This window comes from Cyprinus carpio, chromosome A1 (assembly GCF_018340385.1).
Source record: "Cyprinus carpio isolate SPL01 chromosome A1, ASM1834038v1, whole genome shotgun sequence".
Taxonomy (NCBI): domain Eukaryota; kingdom Metazoa; phylum Chordata; class Actinopteri; order Cypriniformes; family Cyprinidae; genus Cyprinus; species Cyprinus carpio.
In genome coordinates, this window is record NC_056572.1 from 29,889,724 (window position 1) to 29,915,492 (window position 25,769).

A 25,769-nucleotide genomic window follows, 5' to 3' on the forward strand; every position below is an offset into this window, starting at 1 on the left:
GCTTTAAATTTAGGCTTGAATATTAGATAGCTGTACATTTCTGCATTGGAGAATTTTGTGCATACAGTGTAGTTGAGTTTCGTGAAAGTTCGGAAAGAATGTCAATTTACCATTTTACATAACATCCTTTTAGTATATTTGGTGTGTACAGTAATACACACACACACACACACACACACACACACACACACACACACACGGTTAAGATGGTTCAGATGAAAAACACACACACAAAAATAATAAATTTTATTATGAACTACCTTGCTTTTTATTATTAAGTTTTGTTTTAATAAGTTAGAGTAACACCTCTAAGTAAAAGACCCTAAAACCTCTTTATAAGACATTTTCCCAAACCTTCACAACATTTGTCAAATTGCATGAATTTTTCGGCTATTATCCTGAAAAGACCAGCATTTCTGAGTCATCAAATCTTTGCAGAAAACACTGGCCTGTATGAGGGGCTGTACAAGCCATAATTCATTCTGGCACTCTCATACACTTACTTTCTCCTTTCACATATATATATATTTCTACTCTCACCACACATACATTCTCCTTTCACATTCACATATTTCCTCTCTTACACACATACATTCTTGTTTCACATACATATGTTTCTGCTTACATATATACACACTTTACTTTTCATAGTTTTCGTGCTTAAACTGCCTTCCGTTTCCACTCCCACACATACATTCTTCTCTTACATACACATATTTTCTTTAGACATACATGCATTTTCTTCTCACGTACATTTATTATTTATAATATTAAATGTTTACTTGCAAAATGTATAAATGTGTGCATAAGTACCTATGAATATAAGAGGGAAATGTATTAATGTGTGCACTAAAATATGTGACTATGAGAGCAAAAATGTATGTATGTGAAAGGAGAATATAAGTGTGTGAGAGCGCCAGATTGAATTACAGTATGGCTTGTATGGCCCTTCATAGGCCTGCTTTTTATTATTATAATATACAAGTGAAAGTACTTCTGATGGTTTTCTTACAGATTCTTGAAAAGGTGTTAAAAGTACCAGAAATCCGGTACCAAGCTGGTATAAAATAAAAGGAATGTATTTATTAGCTAACAGGATAGAGAAATACCACTTGTTTTTGTATTGACTACTGACACATTTTTTACTATGTTGCCTTTTATCTACATTTGTGTATTGATTGCACATGTTTTCTATATGTTCATTTACAAGGTGAGAAATGAGCGTGACCTCCTGGGGATGCAGTTGATGAAGAGAAATGAAGCACTGGCATTACTGTATGAAAAGATCAAAATCCAGCAGTCCATTATGAACAAGGGTGATATTCAGCACAATGAAAGACTGGAAGATATCAGACTCCTGGAGCTAGAGATCAAGAAGCAAAGACGAGAAAAGAACATCCTCAACAAGACCGCCTCTAATGTGGAGGACCTCAGGTAACACACGGGGGTGTAGTTGCTGCAGTATGTCATTTCTTTGCAAAGAATCTGTCTGCATATGGAAGTGTTTTGGTTTGACTTTGCACACTAAGAGTAGGCTTAGGGCAGTTTCTCACTAAAACGTGTTTGACGTCAGAGGTCGATTCGCGTGGTTGGTGTGAAAGCTGTGTAAGATTTCATGTGGACTGTAATATGCTGGGGTTATGAAAGTAATCTGGCTTAATGTTGTGTAAGTGAATCACTTTTGTTGCACTTTTGAACCACTTTATGATTCACCGTCATACTTATATACACCTATTAGTTCATATATTTTTTTAATATCTATTGCTCTATAACATAATGGGAGCAGGTGTTTGATCACTTTTCTGCAACGCTCATGTTCTCTTTAGAGGTATAATGACATAATGATTGTGCCTCAATCACAGGTACATACAGCTCAAAGAGATGGAGCTAATTGAGTGCTTGTCAGATAATGCTCGTCAGTATTGACCCCCGCTAGATGTTTATTGATGTTTTCAAAAGCTGTTATTCACCACTATAAATAACAGGCACTTTTTTCACCCACAAAAGATGTTGCGATAAAAGTCTCTTTTAATGGAGTTCTTCGTTGAGTGAAAAGGAGGTGACAGCAGCGCGCTGTGGAAAATGAAGGAATGCTCGAAAACACTGGCAGGTCTCGCAACTAAAGTCAAACCAGACCTAGATGGGTTTTACTAACCCTCTGTTGGTTAATTTAGTAACACGAGGAGTGGTGATGACCTCACATTCTCCTCCATCTCTCAAGCCAATGCAAAATCACTAAATATTCAGCGAGTCAGAGTCAGAATTATGTACTGAAATTTCCATCGGCCCAAAATTAATTTAACCAAAGGTTTTCTCCAGAGAGACAGCCACAGAAAGAAAGTTTTTTCTTCTTGTTTTTGTTACATTTCAGAGATCTTTATCAACCACTTAATTGAGCACAAATCTCTATATACATTCAAACGTTTGAAAAGAAGTGAAAACAAGTGGCTGGTTTATTCAAAAACACTGATTCAGGAACAACAAAACTGTGTTTAGGAGCATGTCATTGAATTGTTGAATTGTTAAATCGTTTATTCGAGAACAAAACAAGCACATTTTTTTTATTTGATTTATTCATGAAAGAAATAGATGACTACAGCTGAATTCAGAATCACATACTGCTCTTACTGTTTCTGCCATATAAATATTAGACAGAAAGTAGTATTCAGTTCTAAATTTAACCTGTCGTTATGAGACAGTCACTGAATAATTCACTAGAATGGTTCATTCACAACACTAATTATTCCAGAAGAAGACAAGGCTTTATGAGTGACTCTGAATCATTCACTCAAATGGTTCGTTGACAGCTCTAATTCATTCATGAATAAAACAAGTGACTTGCTGAATTCCAAACTATGTTCTAACCTACTACTCTTACGATTTCTACCATAGAAAAATAAAATAGTAAGAGTAGCATACTAGTATGTGGTTCTGAATGCAGCAAATGTGTTTATGAGTGAGTCATTGAATCATTCACGCAAATGATGTGTTCACAACTCTGATTTACTGAAGAACAATGAGTGAATTTTTGATTCATTCAAATTATTCATTGAAAGCTTCGATTCATTTAAGAACAAAATAAGCAGCTGTCTTTACGAGTGACTTGTTGGTCCATTCACTCAAATGATTAGTTCAAATGGCTGATTCATTCAAGAATGTAACTACTGTGTCATCCCCTTGGAATTTTAAGGTTCTATCTGACATTTTTGTCAAAACTGAGTTATTCACATATTCTGATTCTGTGACAACTTATTCACATTATAGATTATATGTACATTTTGAGACTTTTTATTTAAAAAAACAAAAAGGTTCTATCTGTCGAATGGAATGCAAAAACATTGAAGCTCAATATCTCAAAACTACTCGGAATGCAGATAGAACCTTATAATTCCAAGGGCACTGTGTGTTGCTCTGTGAAAACTAATGAGCTTGTTCTTTTTTTTTTTATTAACCCATAGACTTTAATGTCACTTCCATGAACTATAATTTACTACGTGCTTGTTGGCTGCAGTTGGATTGGCATTCTCAATTTAGAGACCATTTTTGATTTAAAAAGCATTTATCTGCTAAAACGTGAGCAGTCATATCTCTCTTCAAATCAGCCATGCCCCTGTAGCATCCTTAACTCTTAATGGAAAACATACAAGTGTCATTTTCCTTCCTATACTCTGAAACATATGTGAGAATCAGAGAGCTAGCAGTGAGGTTTCAGAGAGACTAGTCAGCAGCCGCTGTGCCAGATGGGTTGACTTGATGCCGAGCTTGGATGCCAAGATCTCTGCTGATATACAAGCCTCTATGGTAAACAGGTGGCAAATTTTAGTCATTATTGCTGTCATCAGTGCAGTGTAGTTCCCCAAAGACGCTGACTGTAGCATATCAGTGCCTGGGTGTGAAGCAAAATTTCCTTTAGGCTTAAGGCTTTCTGGGACAAGTCCATGAATGGAAAGTCTCACAAGGAACTAACTTCCTTCAATGTTTACATTTATACATTCATCCAAAGTGACTTACAAATGTGGAATGCAACACACACACACACACACACACACACACACACACACACACACACACACACACACACACACACACACACACACACACACACACACACACACACACACACACAAAACTGCTTACGTATCATGTGTTCTTGCATTAGAACAGTTAGATTGAGCACAACAGAACTGAACAGAAGGTGTGTTTATTTATTCTTATTTATGGTTTCTTTGTACCATTAAAAAAAAAAAAAAACTATTTTCACCTTGACCCATCATCTTAAAAACAGGTTACTCGTGGCACAAGATGCTAAATAAATGACACATATGAAATGCGTTTGCACATTTTGTGTGATTAGCTCCTATGAAATGCTTTCAGTATGTTTTTTAGTACACCTGATGAGGCAGGACCAACTTTGCTCAATATTTCTAGTGAATATGAGAATCTTATTAGCATGCATATTACTAGCATATTGGCTGTTTATTAGTAGTTATAAAGCAAATATTAATGCCTTATTCTGCATGACCTTCTAGATCCCTTAATCCTTAACTTTACAACTACCTTACTAACTATTAATAAGCAGCAATTTAGAAGTTTATTGCGGGAAAACTCTTAGTTAATAGTGAATATGTGTTCCCAAATCTAAAGTGTTACCAGAACCGGTTATGGCATCTCTTATTTTTGGTCTGCTTTGAAGCTTGATGGACATTCTTTCTATTGTTATTGTACACCAAGAACTGTGTAAAAATCTACTTTTGTGATCCACAGAAAGGTTTGGAAGAGAATGAGTAAATAATGCGATGAGCTATTGCTTCTTCCATTCAAAAATTTAGGGGCAGTAAGATTTTTTAATGTTTTTAGGAGAGGTCTCTTGCTCACCATGGCTGCATTTATTAAATAAATAAATAAAATGAAAATGACAGTAAAAACAGTAATTGTGTGTAATATTATTACAGTTTTGAATAATGATAAATTAATAAATGCATCCCTTTCCTGTGACTGTAAAGCTGAACTTTTATCAACAATTACTCCTGCAGTGTCACATAATCTTTTATAAATCATTTTACTATGCCAATTTGGTGCTTAAGATTTACTGATTATTAATTATAATCCATGTTGAAATTTTTTGTGATGATTCATATTTTTGTGAAATAGTCTATATGGTGGTCCCTTTTAATCAGATTACTGCAAGAATAAATGTATTCTTCAATCAATCAATCAATCAATCAATCAATCAATCAATCAATCAATCAAGACAAACTTCCTGGAATCTCAAAGGATATTCAGGAATCTCACTGGAAAAGATTCTTGAAACATTTCAGAATAGTCTGCATCAGTGATGCTCCAAAAAGATCCTAACAAATCCAAATGGGAGTTCATCTATTTCTGTAGAGTGACCTATGAAGAGTTGCTGCACTGCTGTTGTCACCTGCTGAAGTGGAAGGTGCTACAATGATAACTTTAACTTGATGTCGCTGTGTTAGTTTGTCGACTCATGGGCCCCTGAACTCTTGTCAACAAGCTTGTGATGCAGTCCCAAGTAATAATCTGCCTCTGTGCAACTTAAACTGGGCTATATACAACCAAAAATAAAGCTGTGTAAATATGGTCCAAACCTCCTCCGGTCCATAAGAACTGCATTCAATTGCGCTCACAAAGCTGACTCCTCCCAACATTCACTCAACAGAGAGAGTGAATGATTAGAATGTAAATGCAACCATTTTCTTAATAATGACAGTCGAATGAACTTTACTTCTCATAAGAGATTGCAATCAAGGCTCATGGGGATAATGATAATGTATGCCATTTTAAATCATACATAGATACATGATCAGACTTTTCACAAAAGGTCATCCTGTATCGTCATAAGGCACTTAAATCTGCTATAAGATAGATAAATTACAAATGAGAGATTACATGTGCATTCTTTTGATAAGTGTTGTGACCTTCCAGTGAAGCTTAAAAAAGGTAGAACTATAGGGCTGCACAATTGCTAGAATAAATAGAGATTGTGGCTACTTTGATTAACAAATTGTGAAAAGTGATGACTGCATTCAGAGCTTTACATTATGTTTGTTTGAATGTCTATTGCGTGCATAAATGCAGTGGTGACTGGAAGCATGTATATTAACCACAGATCTATAAATGACTGGATTACTCATCAGGCGGTGAAGCAACCAGAAGTGTTTGAGCAGCCATATTGCTATTCCCTATTCACAGAATGCATCATTGACTGACAGCCAAAACCTTGGCTCCCATATTATTAGCTTATCAGTTGCACAGGATTAGTTTTTAGCATATATGCATGTAAATTAATTGTTACTTACAGATGCTATCTATAATGTTTCTGGTCTTTTTGGGCACGATAAGCGACATATTTAAATTGTTAAGATGGTGTTTGTCTGCTGCGTACTGACAACACAGGTAATTGACCACACACAAATATATAGACCATAACGTCTTCATGTACATAATAATGCAGAAAAAGCATGAACATATGGTATTAGTGGCAGAAACTGATTTGAATACACAATAAATACAAGCCTCTTTGCTACTATATTGCACTATTGTATTGATATTAGAAGTCTACCATGCATAATCTTGGATATAAACTTCATGTCTGTAAGTCCATATGCAGTCAGTGTTATTTCTCTGATTAAGTTATAATGCATGCGTTTTATTTCCTGATTGAGCAACATCTACTTCATACACTAGAATGATAGTTTCCATAAGAGTAAACTGTAATGTATATGCTGTTGAATTAATTAATTTAACCAACATTTAAATCATAAACTGCTTCAAAATGCATGCTATTAAAGAAAGCATTGTTGAAGCATTTGCAGTTAGCCTGCTGTATGAATAAAAAACAATATTACAACACAACTGTAGGTGCATACCTTAGAAAGCATCTTAATTCGGATTACAATGACAATGAGCACTTTGAGTGGTGCGGTAACTTCACTTTTTTTGTCAACATGAGCAATCCAGATCTCTTGTTATAGACCAGTGATATTAGCCTTTGAGTCTTAAGATTCATTTTAGTGAATAGGTTAATTCAAATGGCTCATGTAAATAAAGTAGTTCGAAAAATGATTTCTTTCATTTGAGCCATGTGTTGCATTTTACTTCTTTTTTCAAAGTAGTTTTAATTAAAGTAGCACTCCAGATGTGCTCATATTGTTGCATGAACAGTATGGCCCTGTTTTTTACTTATCCATTTTGCAGTAAATGAGACCATGATCATTTATGCCATAATGAACTAAATTCTGTTGCATTTTGCCTGAAATATTCATTAGAAGATTAAAACCACAGAGTGGAATGAACAATACAGAGCATGGACCAATGATGTGAAAGTGCGTGTTTATTTGTGTATGAGTTTTTCTTTGATCCAGCTTTGAACCAAATTGTTGCGCTGTGTGTTTGTCTGCTGTAATGAGGAGGTCTTTCCATTTCAAATGATTTCAAAGAGCCTATACTCCAAAATAAATTATGTTTGCCTAACTCGGCCTGAATCACGGGGTTACCCTTACGTGCACTTCACGTCAATTAAAACAGCTCTTACATGAGCGTAAGTACGTGTTCTACTGCTCTCAAACTTTTTTCCCTCTCCATTCCCCCTGTTTTTATTGCATTAGAGGAACATTATATAATTGGTTTTCTGAAATAAGGACAGAAATAGAAAGAATGAGAGAGAGAAAGGCTACAACAGATAGACCTTACCTTTGACATTTTAGCTCACTGCTGCACATTTTCTGGACCGAGGCCTTGGACTCTATCACATCTCATTGTTTTATATGTGTACTGCTGTAGGCACATTTCTGTAACTGCTCTCTTTTTTCTCTCTTACTCCATCTTTGTCTCCCATCAGTGCCCACTAGTACTTGTCCTCCATCCTTTCTACCTTTATTACTCTATTTCCTCTCTTAAGCGTAAACATTTGTGGTTTAGCGGTCAGTATATCATTGAACGTTGTCATTTTCTACAAATTAAAAAAGGAGAAAAAATGTTTTTTTTGTGTGTGTGTGTGTGTGTGTGTGTCGATCATAGCAAATATAAACTGTGATCAAGTATGGAACATCATTCTCTGTCAAACTACTCAAAAGTACATTTAGACTACATTGCACAATAGGGTGGCATGGTGCTAAAAAGTACCATAGTTCCCACAAATTAATTGAATAATAATACTAATATTAATAATAAGTTATTACAATTGTTATTTAGCAGATTTCGATCCCCTACAATTTGTCAACATTTAATGAGATCCATGTCTGGTAATGCTACTCCATGTTTTATTCACCTCTGGTTGGACTAGGTGAAGCATACGGAACAGAACCATATGTTCCTCCCTTCCTCTTGCTCATTAGGAAGCTGGAAACTTAAAAAGCAGTTGAGTGGCATCCTGACAGATGAATTCCCAGCAATCCGCTTCCATTCAGATCAGCATGAATATTTCATAAGAATTAAATAAACGTTCCTTAAGCATTGTCTGACTGCTAGCTGCACTACCTTAAGTCTTACTTGTAACATGCCATAGGTATAATACTGTACACGCTTTCCTCAGTCAAACTAAAGATACAACCCCTCAGATAATAGGTTTTATGCATGCTGTCTTTACACATATTCTGGTTACACTTTAGAATAGGGAACACATATTCACTATTAACTTAAAAGTTTTCCCTGAACAAACTCCTAATTTTCTGATTATTAATAATTAGTAAGGTAGTTGTTAAGTTTAGGTATGGGGTGGATTAATGGATCTAAAATACAGTCATGCAGAATAAGGCAATAATATGTGCTTTATAAGTACTAATAAACAGCCAGTATGCTAGTAATATGCATGCTAATAAGCAACTAATTAATACCTAAAATCTGATCCTTAAAATAAAGTGTTACCCATGTTCTTGGCAGCTAGCAAAACTCAGATTCTAATGAGGGATGTTAAAAAAAAGTTAAAAAAAAAAAAAAAACAGCAGAGGGGTCTTGCATCATCCTGAAGGTTTTTTTTTTATTTATTTTTTTATATAATAAAATAATAACCAGCTGACTGCAGATTGCCCAGCTTGCTGCATACATTTAAAAAACGCTATAAACGGATCTTGAACAAAAATAAAGTATTCTGTAAAATAGTATTATTATTAAAGTATTATTATTATTATTATTATTATTATTATTATTATTATTATTATTATTATTATTATCAGCTGTTTCCAAACTAAAATAAAGGAAACTTTTAACTGAAAAAAAAAAAAAAAAAATATATATATATATATATATATATATATATATATATATATATATATATATATATATATATATATATATATATATATATATATATATATATATTTTGTACTTAACTAAAACTGAAATAAAGGTTCATTTAATAAAACTATATAGACATAAAAAAATAGTTAAAATTACAAAAAATACAACAAAATTAATACAATTTTAGAACAAAACAAAAACAAAAAACAAACAAATTCAAATCTTAATAAAAACTAAAACAGTACCTCAATGAAAATAAAAGTAGCACTTCTAAAAAAGGTTTCCTAAACAATCCCACCATCTTCTAGCACCTTATTCAAACAGGCAATCCCTGCCCAAACTCACGGCTTCAGTTGAAGTTGGCAGAGAGCAGCCTCCATATTTTCAGATTCTTACACATCCATGCTGCGTTCCCATTCTGTTTTTGGCTGTGTACAGAGCCTGGGACTGTCACAGAGACAGGTGGCTCTCAAGACACCAATTTCAGTGATATCTGTCAGGTGACAGAGTTTTATGTTTGGTGCTTAAAAGAATCACTTGCGGCAGCTTTAGGGTGGTGTATGTGGAAGCGCTATGGCCTATATAGGCAGCTGTTAATGTTTCTTAGTGGGAAGATGCTGATGTTAATGGTGCTGAATTGTATTTGGGCCTGTACACGGTAACAAGGCCAGTTCTTGACACCATTGCCTTTTGTTTTACCACTTTTCTGCTATTGCCTGCAAATATGTGTAGTTTCAACATGGGAAAATGATTTGCAACTCTGGAAATTGTGTGTGTGGGTGGGAGTCTTGAACTCTATAAGCGTGCTGATAAAAGTTTAAGTCCCTGATATCAACCCTGCCTTCCTGAATAAATCAATCTATATACCCCAACCCACTCTTTCTCTCGCCTTCCATATCTCCGTGCAGATCTCAGTCGAAACAACAGCAAAAAGAAGGAATACAAACTAAAACAATGACTAAGAGAAAACGTGGATAAAATGCACGTGGGTTTCTTTTTTCCATTCTAAATCAGATATTTATTTGTCATAGGGGAATTAATTTGTTGATGGTGAAAGATGGATGGCTTGTTTTCTTTTAGTGGACAGTGATGTATTTATGCAAAACACAATCGAGAAGAGAGAACATTAAGAGCAGAAAAAAAAGCTTTGCCAAAAACACAATTAAAATGCATAAATTAAAGCCATAGCCAGCAAAAGGCAAGCAAATGGAAAGGCTGCTTTTATTTTCCCCAATCTGGACAGGAAATCATTTTAGGACTTTATTGTCTGGTGTAAAGTGCAGTAAAATGACCAATGACTGAGATTAATACAGTCTCCCTGGAGCACTGTTGTCAGTAATTACTGTATGCTCTCGTGTCACATTTTATGTTTTGTGCTATATCCTTTTCAAAGTGTAGAAATGTGATGTATTTGTATGCACACAACGCTAAGAAGCTTTTGTTAGGAACAGATCAAACTGAGTGCCGCTAAAAGTATTTTATTAAAGCTCCAGGAAAAAGTACTGGCTACATTTTCCAGATACAAACTTGGAGTAATCAAAATGCAACATGAAGAAAGTTTTAGTGTGTCAGAGTCAGATTAGACCTGTTTTGAGCAAAGTGATCAAAGAATACTTTCTCTTACCTAATAAAAGTTTGTACAATAAAAATGAATGTGGCACTGGGAATTGTGGCTTTCCAATAGATTACTGTTTTAATAATAGTGCTGTAATAGTAGATTGACTTTATGTATGATAAAATATGTATAATTTTTTTCTGTGTATGCGCATTCCAGTCCAGACAGATTGTCTGTGCATTAGTGGTTGGGATCTCAGCAGGAATAATAGTGATGGTTACTTTTCAGAAACGAGATGTGGGAAACGTATGCAGCCGACAAATGCAACCTACAAAGGGTGCAGCCAAAAAAATGAAACACAGCGTACAGTATAAAGTCACTGAATCAGTTAGATTCATTCAATACCGCTGATTCGTCCAGGAACGAAATGATTGACAATTGTTATGAGTCATTGATTCTAATTACTGATTCATTCAAAACATTGATTAATTCATAAAAGAAACATGTAGCGGTTCTGTTGTGGATTTGTTTGTCACTATTTCCATTGGCGCAACAAAACCAGTACAATACATTTAATACATAATGTGATGTTGTGTTGTTGTTTTGTGTGTGTATATTGTTGCCTGGTGTGCAAGAAAATTCTTTTTCACAACAGAGCGCCTGAGGTCTTGTTTGTTTAGCCTGCAATCAATTTTAAAGAAGGAAGACACTTATTTAAGACTCAGTTTAGGACCTAAACATGAACACTTGATTTGTAATAGAAAGCTTACACTCTTCATGCATCAAAATGGAAAAAAATAGAGTTTGATATTAGCATGTTGTTAAGCATAAGCGCATGTACAGTCTAAAACATGCTTTTGTGTCAAGAGCATGGCTATGGTGGCTTAATATACTCTGTAGTTATAGCTCAGTAGGTTTTGGAACAGAGCCATTGTGACAGTTATAAATATTAAAGACAACAAGCAACCCAAAACAAGAGCTAATGCCAATTTTTCTCCCTCAAAAATAGCAAACACTAACAACATTGATTTCGTCTGAATCATCAATGACGAAAAAAGACCTTGTAGGTCTTGAGAAATCAATCCATGCCATTTAGAAGCAATTCCCCTGTCTTTTAGAACAACAACATTTGCAACCTCTCCAGTTTACTTGCATTGCTAGACAAATGATAATACACTGACAATTTTGGTTATTTCCCCCAAAGGAATTGACTTTTTGATCAATTTAGCATGCTAATCGCTAACATCCTCATAAACTCAACCTGCATTGCGCTCAGATAAATGAGCTGTACACTGTCATTATCCATCTCTCTCCATTGCTTCATAGAAAGAGTTCTAGGACATACTGTTTAAACGGTGCATTGTATCATTTCGGCTGAGTTCTCATTTGGTTACAGTATGGCTCTTTGTCATTTCTAGGTTAGAAGGGCTAAACACCCTCTTAAAGAAGGATTTTTGTGGCCCCACTTTTTATTAGGTGGTTGCTTTTTTGACCATAGTTTATTTTTAACACACCTTTAACACACCTACTATATAATATGGAAATAGGCATATTTGGACGCAGGGTTCTCGTGCTTATGTTGTGTTGTGACAGTCATGTCTGGTGTAGACAGGATGTTATTTTATCTCCATTTCATTCACTTTTCTTTTCCTCTATTCCAAGAAGATTTGTGTGTGTGTGTGTGTGTGTGTGTGTCCGTCCTTAGATGTCATTATAGATGATTTTGCCATTTATTTATTTTCAATGTATTTCAAGAGGCATTCTTATTGTGGCTGAAATGGTGTCATTTGCTTTTTCCAGACTCTGGCAAGCCACTAGTGCTAATAGGTTGGCTGATGGAGCTTTCAAGTTGTTTATTTGCGGAGTTGAATCACTGTAGCAGGTCAAAGGAAGACACTGGCTGTAGCTAGACTTGGCATAAGTGACTCCGTTGTAGGGGTTATGTACACACAGAATACGCTGTTGTGCAAAATAACAGGTGGGTGCAATCTTACAAAACACAACAGAGCACAGGGCTCTTTTCTCCAGTTGTCCATTATTATGACAACACATCAAACATTGTAACAGGCAAATGTTACAGCTACAGCAGATACTTGAACGCTAGTCCCGACCCCCATGAGAGTCAGCTGATAAACAGCTGATAAAAACATCACAATAATCACAATAATCCACACAACTCCAATCCATCAATTAAAGTACTGTGAAGGGAAAATCTGCTTGTTTTTAAGAAACAAATGAAGGCATTTTCACTCGAAAACATCGCTTCTGGCAATGATGGTAGTTTGTTATTAATAATAACTTTTTCTAGTGTAAAAGTGTATATTTTTTTTCCAATTTTAAATGGGAAAACACCACTCAATCTTTCTTTAAAACATGTAAAAAAATCTAGCTTGAAAGCAAATTTGTGCATAACTAATCTAATAAATGATACATGCTAGAATGTAAATGCATACGTCTACAGAAATGCATACAGTACATGTCTACAAGTGTCTTGTGTGGTGCAGAGAGGGAAAGGTCAGCTAGGATTATGTTGTGAGCCATAACCTGTCGATATGAGATCCAAGAGATTTGTTTCTCCCTCTCGCTTCCATTCACCCTCTTGTTTGCATATCCCTGTTTGTGCCTGTTGTAGAGCATAAGTGAATAAGTGAAGTGCAGGCTTTTTGAACCTCTCATGCAAGCTCATTTTCAAAGTGCTGTTGCATCCTGCCAGAATGCAGGGACTTTAAATGACTGACTATAAATTAGTAGATTATAGTTGCTTTTATTGCTGCCTGAAAACCAGAGTCGGAGTCACTCTACCGGTGTTTCTTTGTTCTGATGGTAGACAGGAAGTGTTTCATATGCAGAGGGAGCTGCTGAAAGAGAGGACAAGATGTCGAGCTCTGGAGGATGAGCTTGGCAATCCCTTGAATGTCCACCGCTGGAGAAAACTAGAGGTATGAACTTACAATGGCTTGTTACTGAAACAGTTATAGAAATAATACAGTCTTCCAAAACAGTTTGATTTTGCATCTTTTTCTTTGTAGGCGAGTGATCCAAGCAGTTTTGAACTGATTCAGAAGATTCATTCTCTTCAGTGGAGGCTGATAGCTAAGACTCAGGAGGTTGTGGAGAAGGAGCTTCTGCTACAGGTAAGAAGATGCTCTAATTGGTGCTTATCATGAAATTATCCTTGTGACCCTTCTGCCTTGCCATTTGTTGTCCCACCACAGATTCATACCATTAGTTGAAGCTGAAATGTCAGACTGCGGATAGAAAATAGAGAAATAAAAATTATGTACACTATTCTGTTCAAACATTTGTGGTCAAAGAGGTATGTATGTATGTATTTATTTATTTTTGCATTTATGTTTATCAAAGTGACAGTAAAGAAAATTATAATATATATGGCTGCAAATAAATACTGTTCTTTAATTCATAACTACTTTCACTAACATTGCTGTTTTTACTTTTTCTTGATTTTGTAAAGAAATCTTAGAGAGTCGTTATAGAAAAGGATCACCCTCTTAAGAATAATCACATTTTGTTGCTTTGCAGCCTGAAATACAAAAATAATAGTTTTTGTTTTATCCATCTGTATTTAATCTGTGCAACTTATAACATTAAAGTGAAAGATACAACACCAACATGTCAGAAAAAAAAATTCATTGTAATTAGTCATGTTTAGTACAGTCCAATTTTAAAGTTCTGTAAGCTAAGAGAGAGAGATATTTGAATGTATGTGAGATTCATTATCTCCCTGTCATTCAATTTAATATTACTCAACAAGCCGATTCTGTCATTTACACGTTTAGCCATACATTACTTGCATTGTAGTCTACAACTACCATGAATCAAAGTCATTTTCCTCTCTTTGTCCTTGTGTATGGTCTAGTATTCCAAGGGCCCTCCATAAACTGTAATGAAGTGATCTGCGCTGTTCATTGCTCAGACTAGAAACAAATATGATTTCACAGATGTAGCAGGTGCTCAAGTAGAGCTTCTTGAGGGAGCAACATTTGTTTACATAAATGCACTTGGAATCTCTGATTAGGTTATGAATGGAGAAAGGTGCTGCTGGTTCTGCTTTCTTGCTTCTATATTTGAGATTTTTAATTGGGTTTGTTTGTTTGAAAACTATAATGGTGACACCAGAGCAACTAATCAGAAACCTTATAGAACTGAGAGGGGAAAAAAAGAAATAGAGAAAGAGACAGACAGAATGTTCCATGTGTAGCTGTCTACTTTACTTTCACTATTATGAGATGGGTAGACATGGACCGTGATGTTCAATTTGATAGTGTTAAGAGTTTTTTTCTCGCTTCGGATCTTGAGCTCAGATGCAGTGGAAATGATAAAATGGTCTTTCAAAATGCCATTAACATCATCCAGTTTAAAAAGGTTATTTTTAATGCCTGCATCAAATATAGTTAAACAGACTGGATTTCAATCTTGGGACATGAGCCATTTTCAGGGATCAGATCATATCAAATCACGTTTGATTTTTTTCAGGTCATCACTAGATTCACTTTTTCTTCCTAAACTCAATTCAGAACCCACTATTGATATATACAGAAGCTGTAGTGGAGGGTATAATGGTGTCCCACTTTATTTCTATTGAACAGACCTTTTAGGCTATCTGTACCAGAGCCATGCAGTGTTTCATTTTATACGGTAAATATATGTATACAATAAGATTAATGTCTTTGTCTATTGTTTTGTTGCACACTTTTTTTTTCTCCCAGCATTTTTTTTTTTTAGGTTAAATGACTCTCAGCTTAGTATTTTTTGGAAAGATAATTTGGTAGCACTTTATTTTACAGTCCTGTTCCACATGTACATGCTATGTACAGTACTTATTACAGCAATTACAATAACTGGGTAATAACTAGTTGTTGTTGATGATGATACTACTCATAAATATAATTTTAACATGTAGTTACCTTACACTACCAGTACACTGTAAGTACACATACTGTAAAATAAAGTGTAACCTATAACTTTATAATGGGAAGAAATCTTGTATTAAGTTAGACAAATGCCAAATAAACCTTTTTTTTTTTTGCATTGTAAATGCATTATCTTATGCATTTACTTGGTCAAACATACAGTAAAACAGTAAGATTGTGAAATAGTATTACAATTTAAACTTTTATTTTTAATCTTGAAACTGTAATTTATTCCTGTTGGAAAGCTGAATTTTAAGCATCATTACTCCAGTCTTCAGTGTCACATGATCCTTCAGAAATCATTCTGATATGCAAAGTAGCCGCTCAAAATTTCGTATTATTATTAATATCAATACTGACAACAGTTGTGCTGCTTAATATATATATATATATTTTCTTTGTGGACATTGTGATGTATTTTTTTCATAATCCTTAATGAATAGTAAATCTAATATATGCAGTCTAATATTTGTTTTGTCAAGGCAGCTAACACAAAACTAGCTAATCTGTGGGCCTCCATTCTCTCTAAAACGCAATAACGTTGCTATAGTTACCACGCTGCCATTAATGGCAATTTCGGGAGTGAGTCGTGTTCTGTACACATATGGAATGATAATTAACGGGACTCACTCCCACATTTAAATGCAGTTGTCACTCCTGAAACTTGCAGTGTGTACATGGCCTGTGTGCTTCTGTATGTCTGGAAATATCTGTCATTTTAATTTTATTTTTGCAATTCTGTTTGATGCAGCTATGAACTTATTTTAGAACGAATAAATTAATCAGCATTATACAATTTCTCACAACTTCAGTTTCAATTTGAAAATCAATAAATATGGCGATGGACTCCAGAAATGAACTCAACGTGTAATTATGAAGTCGCTCAGTTCAGCCCTGTGTATCAGCTCGAGCACTATGTGAATCATGAGCTGCCTTTGAGGCCTTTTAAAACAGCCCCACCACAGCTGTTAGACAGCAGGGCATTGCTGTATTGTTTTGTAGCTGTTTGCAGTGTAAATTGTGACAGCGTTTACAATATAACACCGTCTAGAACACGACAGCAAAAAAAGCCATTGCAGTCAAGACAATGCTGCACTTCTGTAGACGGTGGACACTGGTGATTCAGAAACGATGCGAGACAGGTTCCATTTTGAATATAATACCCATCATAGATCTTGAAGTATTCACAATGCAGCACTTTATGTAAAACAAAGAGCAGGCGCAGATTTTCACACAGATACAGACTCTAATTGTGGCATTATTTGCGTTGAGGCAGTGCAATAATAAAAGAGGCATGGAACAAATCATGCCAGTTAATATTCGTGGAGGCAAAACTGGACAGGCGATTAGCGTTTAACTATTTATTCATGCATAGCGGCCTAGTGACTCACCGTATTACAGACTGAGGTATGACAGGAAGGTCTGTTTATTATGCCCTACAGTTAATATAGTATAACACTATATACAACATATCACAGATGAGTCGCAAAGTTTGTGAAAGGTTTGCATCAGGTGCTGCAGAGTTAGTTTGAGTTTTCCAAGCAGAAGTTTTCATTTGGGTAAAACAGAAAGGAAGGCAATATTGTATTGCAGAAGATCCAGCACTCAGAGAAAGGTTTATTTCCAAAGCTCATGGACAAGCACTTCCTTCAACGCTGCTGTCTTCCGAATGCTATTCTCAAGCCCCTAACTCTCTCGCTGCTTATACACACACAAACCAGTTTCTGAATCATATGATTTTGTTTTTAGAGTAAGGGACAGCTGACCAAGAGGTGCAATAAGTAAAAAGAAATTGCACATATGGGCACTGTGTCAAAATTGTATTTAATTAGGTTGAAGTACACTAAAGTTCAACAGTTTGGGGTCAGTAATATATCTTTTTTAAGAAACTGCTTTTGTTTGGCAAGGATGCACTGATTAAAAGTCAAAGATGGCAGTATTCTGTGAATTTTGTACTTTTGAGCTGTCTATTCATCAAAGAATCCTGACTTCAAAAAATTGCAGTATTTAAAAAATAAATAAATAATGAGCAGCACAACTGTTTTAAACATTGATAATAATATGAAATGATACTTGAGCAGCAAATCAGCTATTAGAATGATTTCTGAAGGATCATGTGACACTGATTACTGGAGTAATGATGCTGAAAATTCAGCTTTGCAACACGTGAATAAATTACATTTTAAAATATATTAAAATAGAAATAACAATTTAATATTTAATATTACTTTGTTTCTTATTTTTTTTTTATTTAATTACATTTCGCATTGTAATGGATTTTAATAGATAGATAAAATTAGCACAGGGACATAATTTGATTAGCTTGTTAGCTCTTTAAAATGGACAATTTTATATATATTTTTATAAGCTTAAGATTTAAAGAAATAATCAGGGTGAAAAACAACTTAAAGATTTATTGATAGTATATATGTGCCCTGCACTTGATTGCAATAGAAATAATGTTGACTTAATCAGTTCTCTTTCTTAAAGTTGATTTTAGCTAAGTTCATTTCTTTAATGCCAGCTTTACAATTTAAGATGTCTATTGCATTCATTGTTATTTTTTTTTTTTCTGTTTGTGCTGTTTCTGACCTTATGAGACCTGCAATCCACCAATTGAGACTCACTGCTTGAAGTCACGAAGGCTTGCCTCCACTCATTTGTGATGGAACTTTGCCATGACAGCAGCAACAGCAAAATAACATTATTGTGATTGTCAAAATCTTCTATAGCTGTCAAGGATGGATGTCTCCGTCGCAAGACAGGTCGGAATGCAATTGTCGTCCGAATTCTTTGGCAGAGAAAACTGTTGCGGGGGTGTGAAAATTGAGCGTGTTCCCGTCACTGTCAGTCACAGCAAGTCTTCTTCATCTCTGAATGGAGTGGCACACAGAACATCTGTTTGCTTTTAAATCGCACTCGTCATCTACCAGTCGTGTTGAACAGGGACAGCAGAGGTACTCTGGTTACTTGAAGTGTTCTTCATGTCACATAGGCTTCTATGATTATTCAGTCAGGCATAGAGAAAATGAAGTCAGAATGAGGCTAAGCAACGTGACTTCCTGTTTGTTCCTCTTTTTCTTTTTTCTTTTTTTTTTTGTAAGCAAAGTGTAAAAATACTACTAAGATAAGAGGATGACTTGTAGACATGCTGTTAAATATGAGTTTTGGGGAGAGAGATGGAAATGCAGTGAAAGATAAAGAAAGTGAGTGAGAATATGGAGAGATAAGGATTTGAAGGGCCCGTGGTGCAGTCATTTGATAAAAGCCAGATATTATTTGTCATTTCCCCAGGGAGGATGGATTATTATCATAGTATTGTATTTATGGATGGAGTGTTTCTATTCAGTAAGCAAAATACATTTTTAACTAATATGGAAGAAGGTAGCTGTACCGAAGACTGCATTTACTTCTTCAAAAATACAATAAAATAGCAATAATGTGAAATATTAGTCTAATTTAAAATAAAGGAGTATGTTTTAATACATTTTAAAATATAATTTATTCCTGTGATAGCAAGCTGATTACTAGCAGCCATTACTCCAGTCTACAGTGTCACATGATCCTTTATAAATTATTTTAATATGCTATTTATTGTGATTATTTAAATTAGTACTCAAGGAACATTTCTTTGTATTATTAATGTTGAAAATGGTTACTCTGCTTTATATTTTTGTGGTGATACGTGATACATTTTTTCAAAAGAAAGTTCAAAAGAAAAGCATTGAAATCTTCTGTAACATTGTCAATGTCTTTAATGTTACTTTCAATCAGTTTAATGCATCCTTGCTGATGTGTTAATTTTATTATTAAATAAGCAAACAAAAAAACTTACTCTCCCCAAACCTTTGATTGTTAGTGTATCTTCTTTCAAAATAAAAGATTAATCCATTGTAAGAAAGCATGTATGTTTTATGTGCATTTGGGGGATTTTATCCAACATTTTTAAGCAATATTAAAAAAAAATGCATAAAAACATAAGGATGTATACCCAGTTATTTTCTCCTGGAAAACTGTTACTAGTAATTGAACATATGTCCCTTCTAGAGTTTCAGAAGAAATCTCAACAATGTCACAAACTGTACTCAGATTTGCCCAAATAGGAAGGTCTGTGATCAAAGAAAAATTATTTGATAGAGCTTAACTTGTATTGAACCAGAAACAATCCATTTATGATCTGTATTCAGGAGGCACCACAAAAGACTAAACTCTGAGCAATAAAACATCTCCTCTGAGAAATGAAGCCCCAAAATATTTGTCATGTATGTTGACGGTGTATTGGTGTGATATTCATAATAAATATAGTAAGACAGACAGGAAAAAGCGTGAGACTGAGATAAACAGACAGGTTGTGGTGTCTTTGTCGAGGACACGTGTAACTGCATTGGCATTATCAAAGCTCAGCCCACGTAGGGCCGTGAAAATCTTTTTGAATGCTGAAGTGATGTATTCTTTGATAAAGTGCCATAAGTGCAGATGTTTGTGCGAGACACAGAGTTGGTGAAAGGTGAAGTCTGAGACTGGGTTTGATCTTGGCCTTGTTGTGATCCTATAGAAGTCAGTGTATTAAAGTCCAGATGCCTCTCAGTCATAAATCATTCATTCGCTAACTCGCTCTCTATCACACTCACTTCACCACTGATGAAATTATGAAGAGACGGCCACCGTGGCTGTGAAGAAACGCTGGAAAGAAAAAAGGACAGAAAATATCTTGAGAAAAATACTGGGAGCTTCAGAAGAAAAATGTGTTAAGCTTCCAGCTTTGCAATGATTTTATAATGTATTTTTTGTTTTTGTGTGTTGTGTGTAGTAATGTGTTTGAGACAAAGAACTGTTTTGTGGTTGTTGAGGCCATGAGTGTGTCTACATTGTGAATGCTGGTACTTTTGATCATGAACGATCTTCTTTCAGTCGTCCTTAACCCCCTGAATTCATGATTTCTCCTGTGGCACATTATTGATATTCCATGGAAAATTCCGAGCCTTTATATTAGTGATCATTTTATACACCAGACAGTCTGCATTTATTAGCATTGATGAGTTTAAGCTGGTCAGTACTCCCTCTCTAATTTGCAACATTGATGATCCATATATATGTATGTGTGAGTGTGTCATTACATGGTCAGTGCTGTGATGGAGTGTTAGTTATCCATCTCTCTTTCCTCCACACACTTGGATAATTAACACTTGCTTACAAAACAAATTAGCTGTCAATCCCCTGAATCTAGCTGTAGCTTTTTTCCTGTGATGTGACACTGAAAAATGGCATCATTGCTTTTGATCGTACAACTAATGGTAAAAGAGAGGTTTCGTACTCTGAACTAACAATGATCTAACAAATATCTCTTTTGAAGTCTTTTCAAGAGAAAAAGATTGACAAATTTTGAACACATCAGAGTAGAATATGTAGAGTTAGTTATGTTCCTCAATTCTATTCAAATATATTTAGAATAACAGCACTGGGATGTATTATTTATACTGTTTGTATAAAGTAAAATATCAAAACTGAAAATGTTAATGTTAAGTAGTTTTTGTTAAGTTATATTTGATTAAATTAAATTAAATTAAATTAAATTAAAATTTTTATTTGTTTAATTTAAATTAAATTAAATTAAATTAAATGTGTTGCTTTATGACACTTCATGTTTAACATTAAATTAAATTAAATTAAATTAAATTAAATTAAATTAAATTAAATTAAATTAAATTAAATTAAATTAAATTAAATTAAATTAAATTAAATTAAATTAAATTGGGTGCTTTACAATACTTCATGTTTTAAATTAAATTAAATAAAAAAATACATGAATATTGTATAAAAATGTTAATGAATTAAAAATTCAATTCAGTTATTAAATGAAATTAAATTTGGTGCTTTTTAATACAACATGTTTAAAATTAATTTGATTTTGTTTTACTTTGTGTTACAGGAGAAAGAGAGACTTTACGTTGAGGTGAAACACATCTTTGCTCGGCAGCCTGGTCTGGAAGCAGTGGAAAAACTACAGGTTTATCAGCGAACACTCCGAGAAAAGACTAAACAACTGAAGGTCCTCTAAAAAACTTCTTCTCTTCTCTTCTCTTCTCTTCTCTTCTCTTCTCTTCTCTTCTCTTCTCTTCTCTTCTCTTCTCTTCTCTTCTCTTCTCTTCTCTTCTCTTCTCTTCTCTTCTCTTGAATAAAGTAATATAATAAAAAGTAGTATTACAAAATAAATAATTTATAATTAAATCATTCATATATTAAGTAACATTTTTAATTAAATCATTTAGCATAATAATTTCTTTTTTCTTTCTGCGATATGTGAGCCGGATCACTGAGGGCTTTTTCTCCCATCAATCATTCCTTCTCTCACTCCTCTCCCATCATCTTCATCTCCTTATCCCCTCTCTCACCATCACACAAAATGAATAATTAGTTACTCCACCGCTTAATTAAGAGTTCAGGTCCATCTGGAGACAGCTACCACTAATGTAATTTTTAATGAGTCAGTTTGGTTTAAGCTGCCTCGTCCTGTTCTATTAAATAGGCAAGAGGCAAAGATGAGAGCAGTTAAAAAGTTATGAGTCTCTTCTGAGCCTTAGGTGACCTTATAATGTCCATATGGCATTGATATAGGTTGATCTTTGTAACAGCTGACATTAGAATCCTGGAAACTGGCCCTGGATCTGAAAACCAGCAAACTGTCCTCTGCAGTCAGGATAGTAGAAAATGCTCTGTTACATTCGCCATTCTTTACAAAAATGGACATAACAGACTTTAAAGACTCAAAACTCCTTAGCTTGGCAAAAAATTCAGAGCTGATCTATTAGAATATCTGCAGTGTGGAGTATAACACTCTCTGGTGCCCTTGAACTTAAAAATAATGTCCCAAAGGTAGGCATGAATGGTTTTGTTTTGTTTTCTTTTATTTTATTGCCTTGAATTGAGTTGAGTTACGCAGGAATGGCTTGGCTGGGATTTATTTAAATAAAGATAGGTGTGATTAATTTTAGTTAGAACAGAAGCCTTACTAATGAGCCAAACAGAAAAGTCATCCCATTCTTTGTTTTGATTGAAGCATGTCCTCCCGCTCCAGCCCCCTTTAGGAAATTAACATTAATTAACACCGGTCTTTTGACGCTCCATGCTTGTTTGGAAGATGTTTCCAGAGTTTTGTCTTTGTAAAATACCCAGTAGTCTGAATATTATTATACGCTCTATGAAAAGCTCATAGCAGATGAAGTGTTTTGTTAATTTAAAAATGTTATGTGCCAAAAGTGCAAAAGTTTTAAAGTTTAAAAGTTGATTAAACAATGCAAATTTCAGCCCAATTCACCACCTGAATTTTAATTTCCATCAAACATGTTTCAGTTGTTGCTGAATCTTCTGGAAAATAAATAAATAAATAAAAATAAAGATAAAGATAAAATGAGAATGATAATAATTTGCAGAAGACTTGGAATTGATGTATTTTTAAAGTCATTATTATTATTATTATTATTATTATTATTATTATTGTTGTTGTTTTTGTTTTTATTTTTTTTTTTAGTTTTTTATTATTTTTGTTTTTATTATTATTATTAGTTTTAATTATTTTTGTATTTTTAATGTAATAATGAAATAAAAAAATGCCAATAAAATTAATTATAAAGTACCAAAAATAATTACTATTGTTAATAACTAAACAATTAGTCTGCCAAATAATATTGATTTGAAATTGAAGATTTTTTTTAATTTAATAAAATGATTCAATTAGAATATTGATTTGGAATTGATTTATTAAAATGTTTTAAATTATCATTAATCAAAATTATTTTATTTTATAATTATTTGTATTTAATTTTGTAAACAGAAAAAAATAAAAATGAAACCAAAAATATTTCAGTGAGCAGAAACTTGTTGAATGCAATACCCTTTTGCAAATCTTCCAATCCAAATCCAGCTCTGCAGCACAGCACATCCAAGATTTCTTCATTTATTACTTCCTCTCTCTTTCCATCCTCTCTCACTTTCTGTCTATCTTCCTCCTTCTCTTTAGCATTTCTCTTCTCTCTGTTCCTTTGATTACTGAGCTCTGGGCTGCTGGGTCACCTGCAGTATGTGGGTGGTTTCGAGCACATTGGATGAATGACAATTAGAGCTTGACTGATATGTGCAAAGATTGACGGAGATCAATGAGATGCCGCAGAGGAAATCACTCCATTCCTTGCTCAGAGGGAGAGATGAGGTGACCGTGTAAATCCGAACACATCCTCAGTGATAGATCACAACTGTACAGCTAGGACACATTTATAGCAAAGAGGCGCCTACTGAAGGGCGACCGCAGCTTTAGGAAACATTGACAGGAAATAATTGACAAACAGGCTCTTAGATGCTTTGCAATATTTAGATGGTTTGCAACATAACTGGAAGCACCAAAGCAGTGGATATAAAAGGAATTAGCTGCTTGAGGCTGTGAGTTACAGTGTTTTACAGTGATTATCAGGCATTATGTGGAGCACTTAATCATGCTGCGATCACTGTAAGAATGTGTTGCTTTCATAAAATGATACTTTAATTAAAAGCAACATGTAATATGTTCAGAATATAATACAATTAAAAAGATTCCAATGAAATTAATTAAAAAGTACCAAAAATAATTGCTGTTGTTAATCACTAAGAAACGAGTCTGCAAAGCAATACAGTTAATCTGCCTAACTGTAGGCTGTTTCAGCTCTTAATTAAACAAAAAAATATGTTTCATAAAAAAATGAAACTCTAAAAAAAAAAAAAAAAAATTCAGTTAACCACATTTGCCTATTATTTTTTCATTGTTTTCTCCTTAAAAACATCTAATTGACCAGATACATCTTTATACGTTTTATTATTCATATTATTATTCTTATTATTAAAAATACTTAAATTAATACTTAAATGATTGTATGTACTTGATTAAAATATAAAATATTAAAATATTTGATATGTGCACACCTGTGACTTTACATGTAAATTCTATATTAATGCACTTGGTTGCATCAAACTTACCTGGCAACCATAGCTGGGTCAACTGCACAAAGACCTTCGTGATTTAATTATATGCAATGGTACATATCATGTGCACATATTAAATATTTTAAAGGTTTTAAACATAGCTTGTCCTAGCAGATTTGGACTGTGCTAACAAAATTTGTCCACCCTTTCCTTTTCTTTCACAGGTCCTAACGGCAGAGCTCAACATGCACGAGTCACAGTCAGAAGAAGTCAAGAAGTATGAGATCGAACGTTTGGCACATGAACTCCAAGAAGTCAAGGAAAAATACCTTGCACAAAAACGAAAAGACCATGAGTACAGGTGAGAAAGAATGGTGTAAACACCAAAAAGACAATTCTGTCATCATCTAATCACCCTCATCCTTCTAAACGTGTATGACTTTCTTCTGTGGAACAGAAAAGACCATTTTTGAAGACTGTCTGTGACACTCTTCAGTTTACAATAAATGTGGACTAAAGCATTCGAGCTTAAAAAAAGGATGCAAAGGCACAATAAAACTATCATAAAAGTAGTCCCAATGGCTCATATTCTTTTGAAGTCATAAAGTCTAAAGTTATAAAGTTGTATAGACCAGGTTTATGATGCTTGTGGTGCTTTTGCATCCTTTTAAAAAGTTTGAAAGCATCAGTCACCATTAATGAGGGTGAGTAAATGATGATAGGATTTTCACATTCGGCTAAACTAAGCATTTAAAATCAACCAAGTATTTGAATGTGTGTGCATGATGATTCATGTAGAAGACGTTAATCCCAGATCAGCATATAATGTAACATCATACCCACAGTATAAGTCAGATCAGCAGAAAGCACTTATAGTGTTTTCTATGTGTGTGGTGTCTGTCTATCCGTATATTTCATGGTCCTGACAGAAAATGACCTTCAATATTGCCAACAAGCAAACAAGAACAGCTACCTCTGACACGGCTGAAAATGATACCTCAAATAACTGTGAGAAAGGAAAAAGGCATTTGGAGTGAAAAAGGCATTTGGAGCATTTGGAGAAATCAATGAGC

General features: G+C 34.3%; 1 protein-coding gene across 1 annotated transcript in view; it reads left to right on the plus strand.

Moving 5' to 3' along the window:
* cfap58 (cilia and flagella associated protein 58) overlaps positions 1 to 25,769 on the plus strand; it is a 77,672-nt gene that overhangs the window by 38,678 nt on the left and 13,225 nt on the right. Inside the window, 5 exon segments of the mRNA XM_042760818.1 lie at positions 1,211 to 1,434; positions 13,644 to 13,755; positions 13,846 to 13,950; positions 21,677 to 21,796; positions 24,921 to 25,057. Of these exon segments, the coding sequence (XP_042616752.1) occupies positions 1,211 to 1,434; positions 13,644 to 13,755; positions 13,846 to 13,950; positions 21,677 to 21,796; positions 24,921 to 25,057 (698 nt within the window).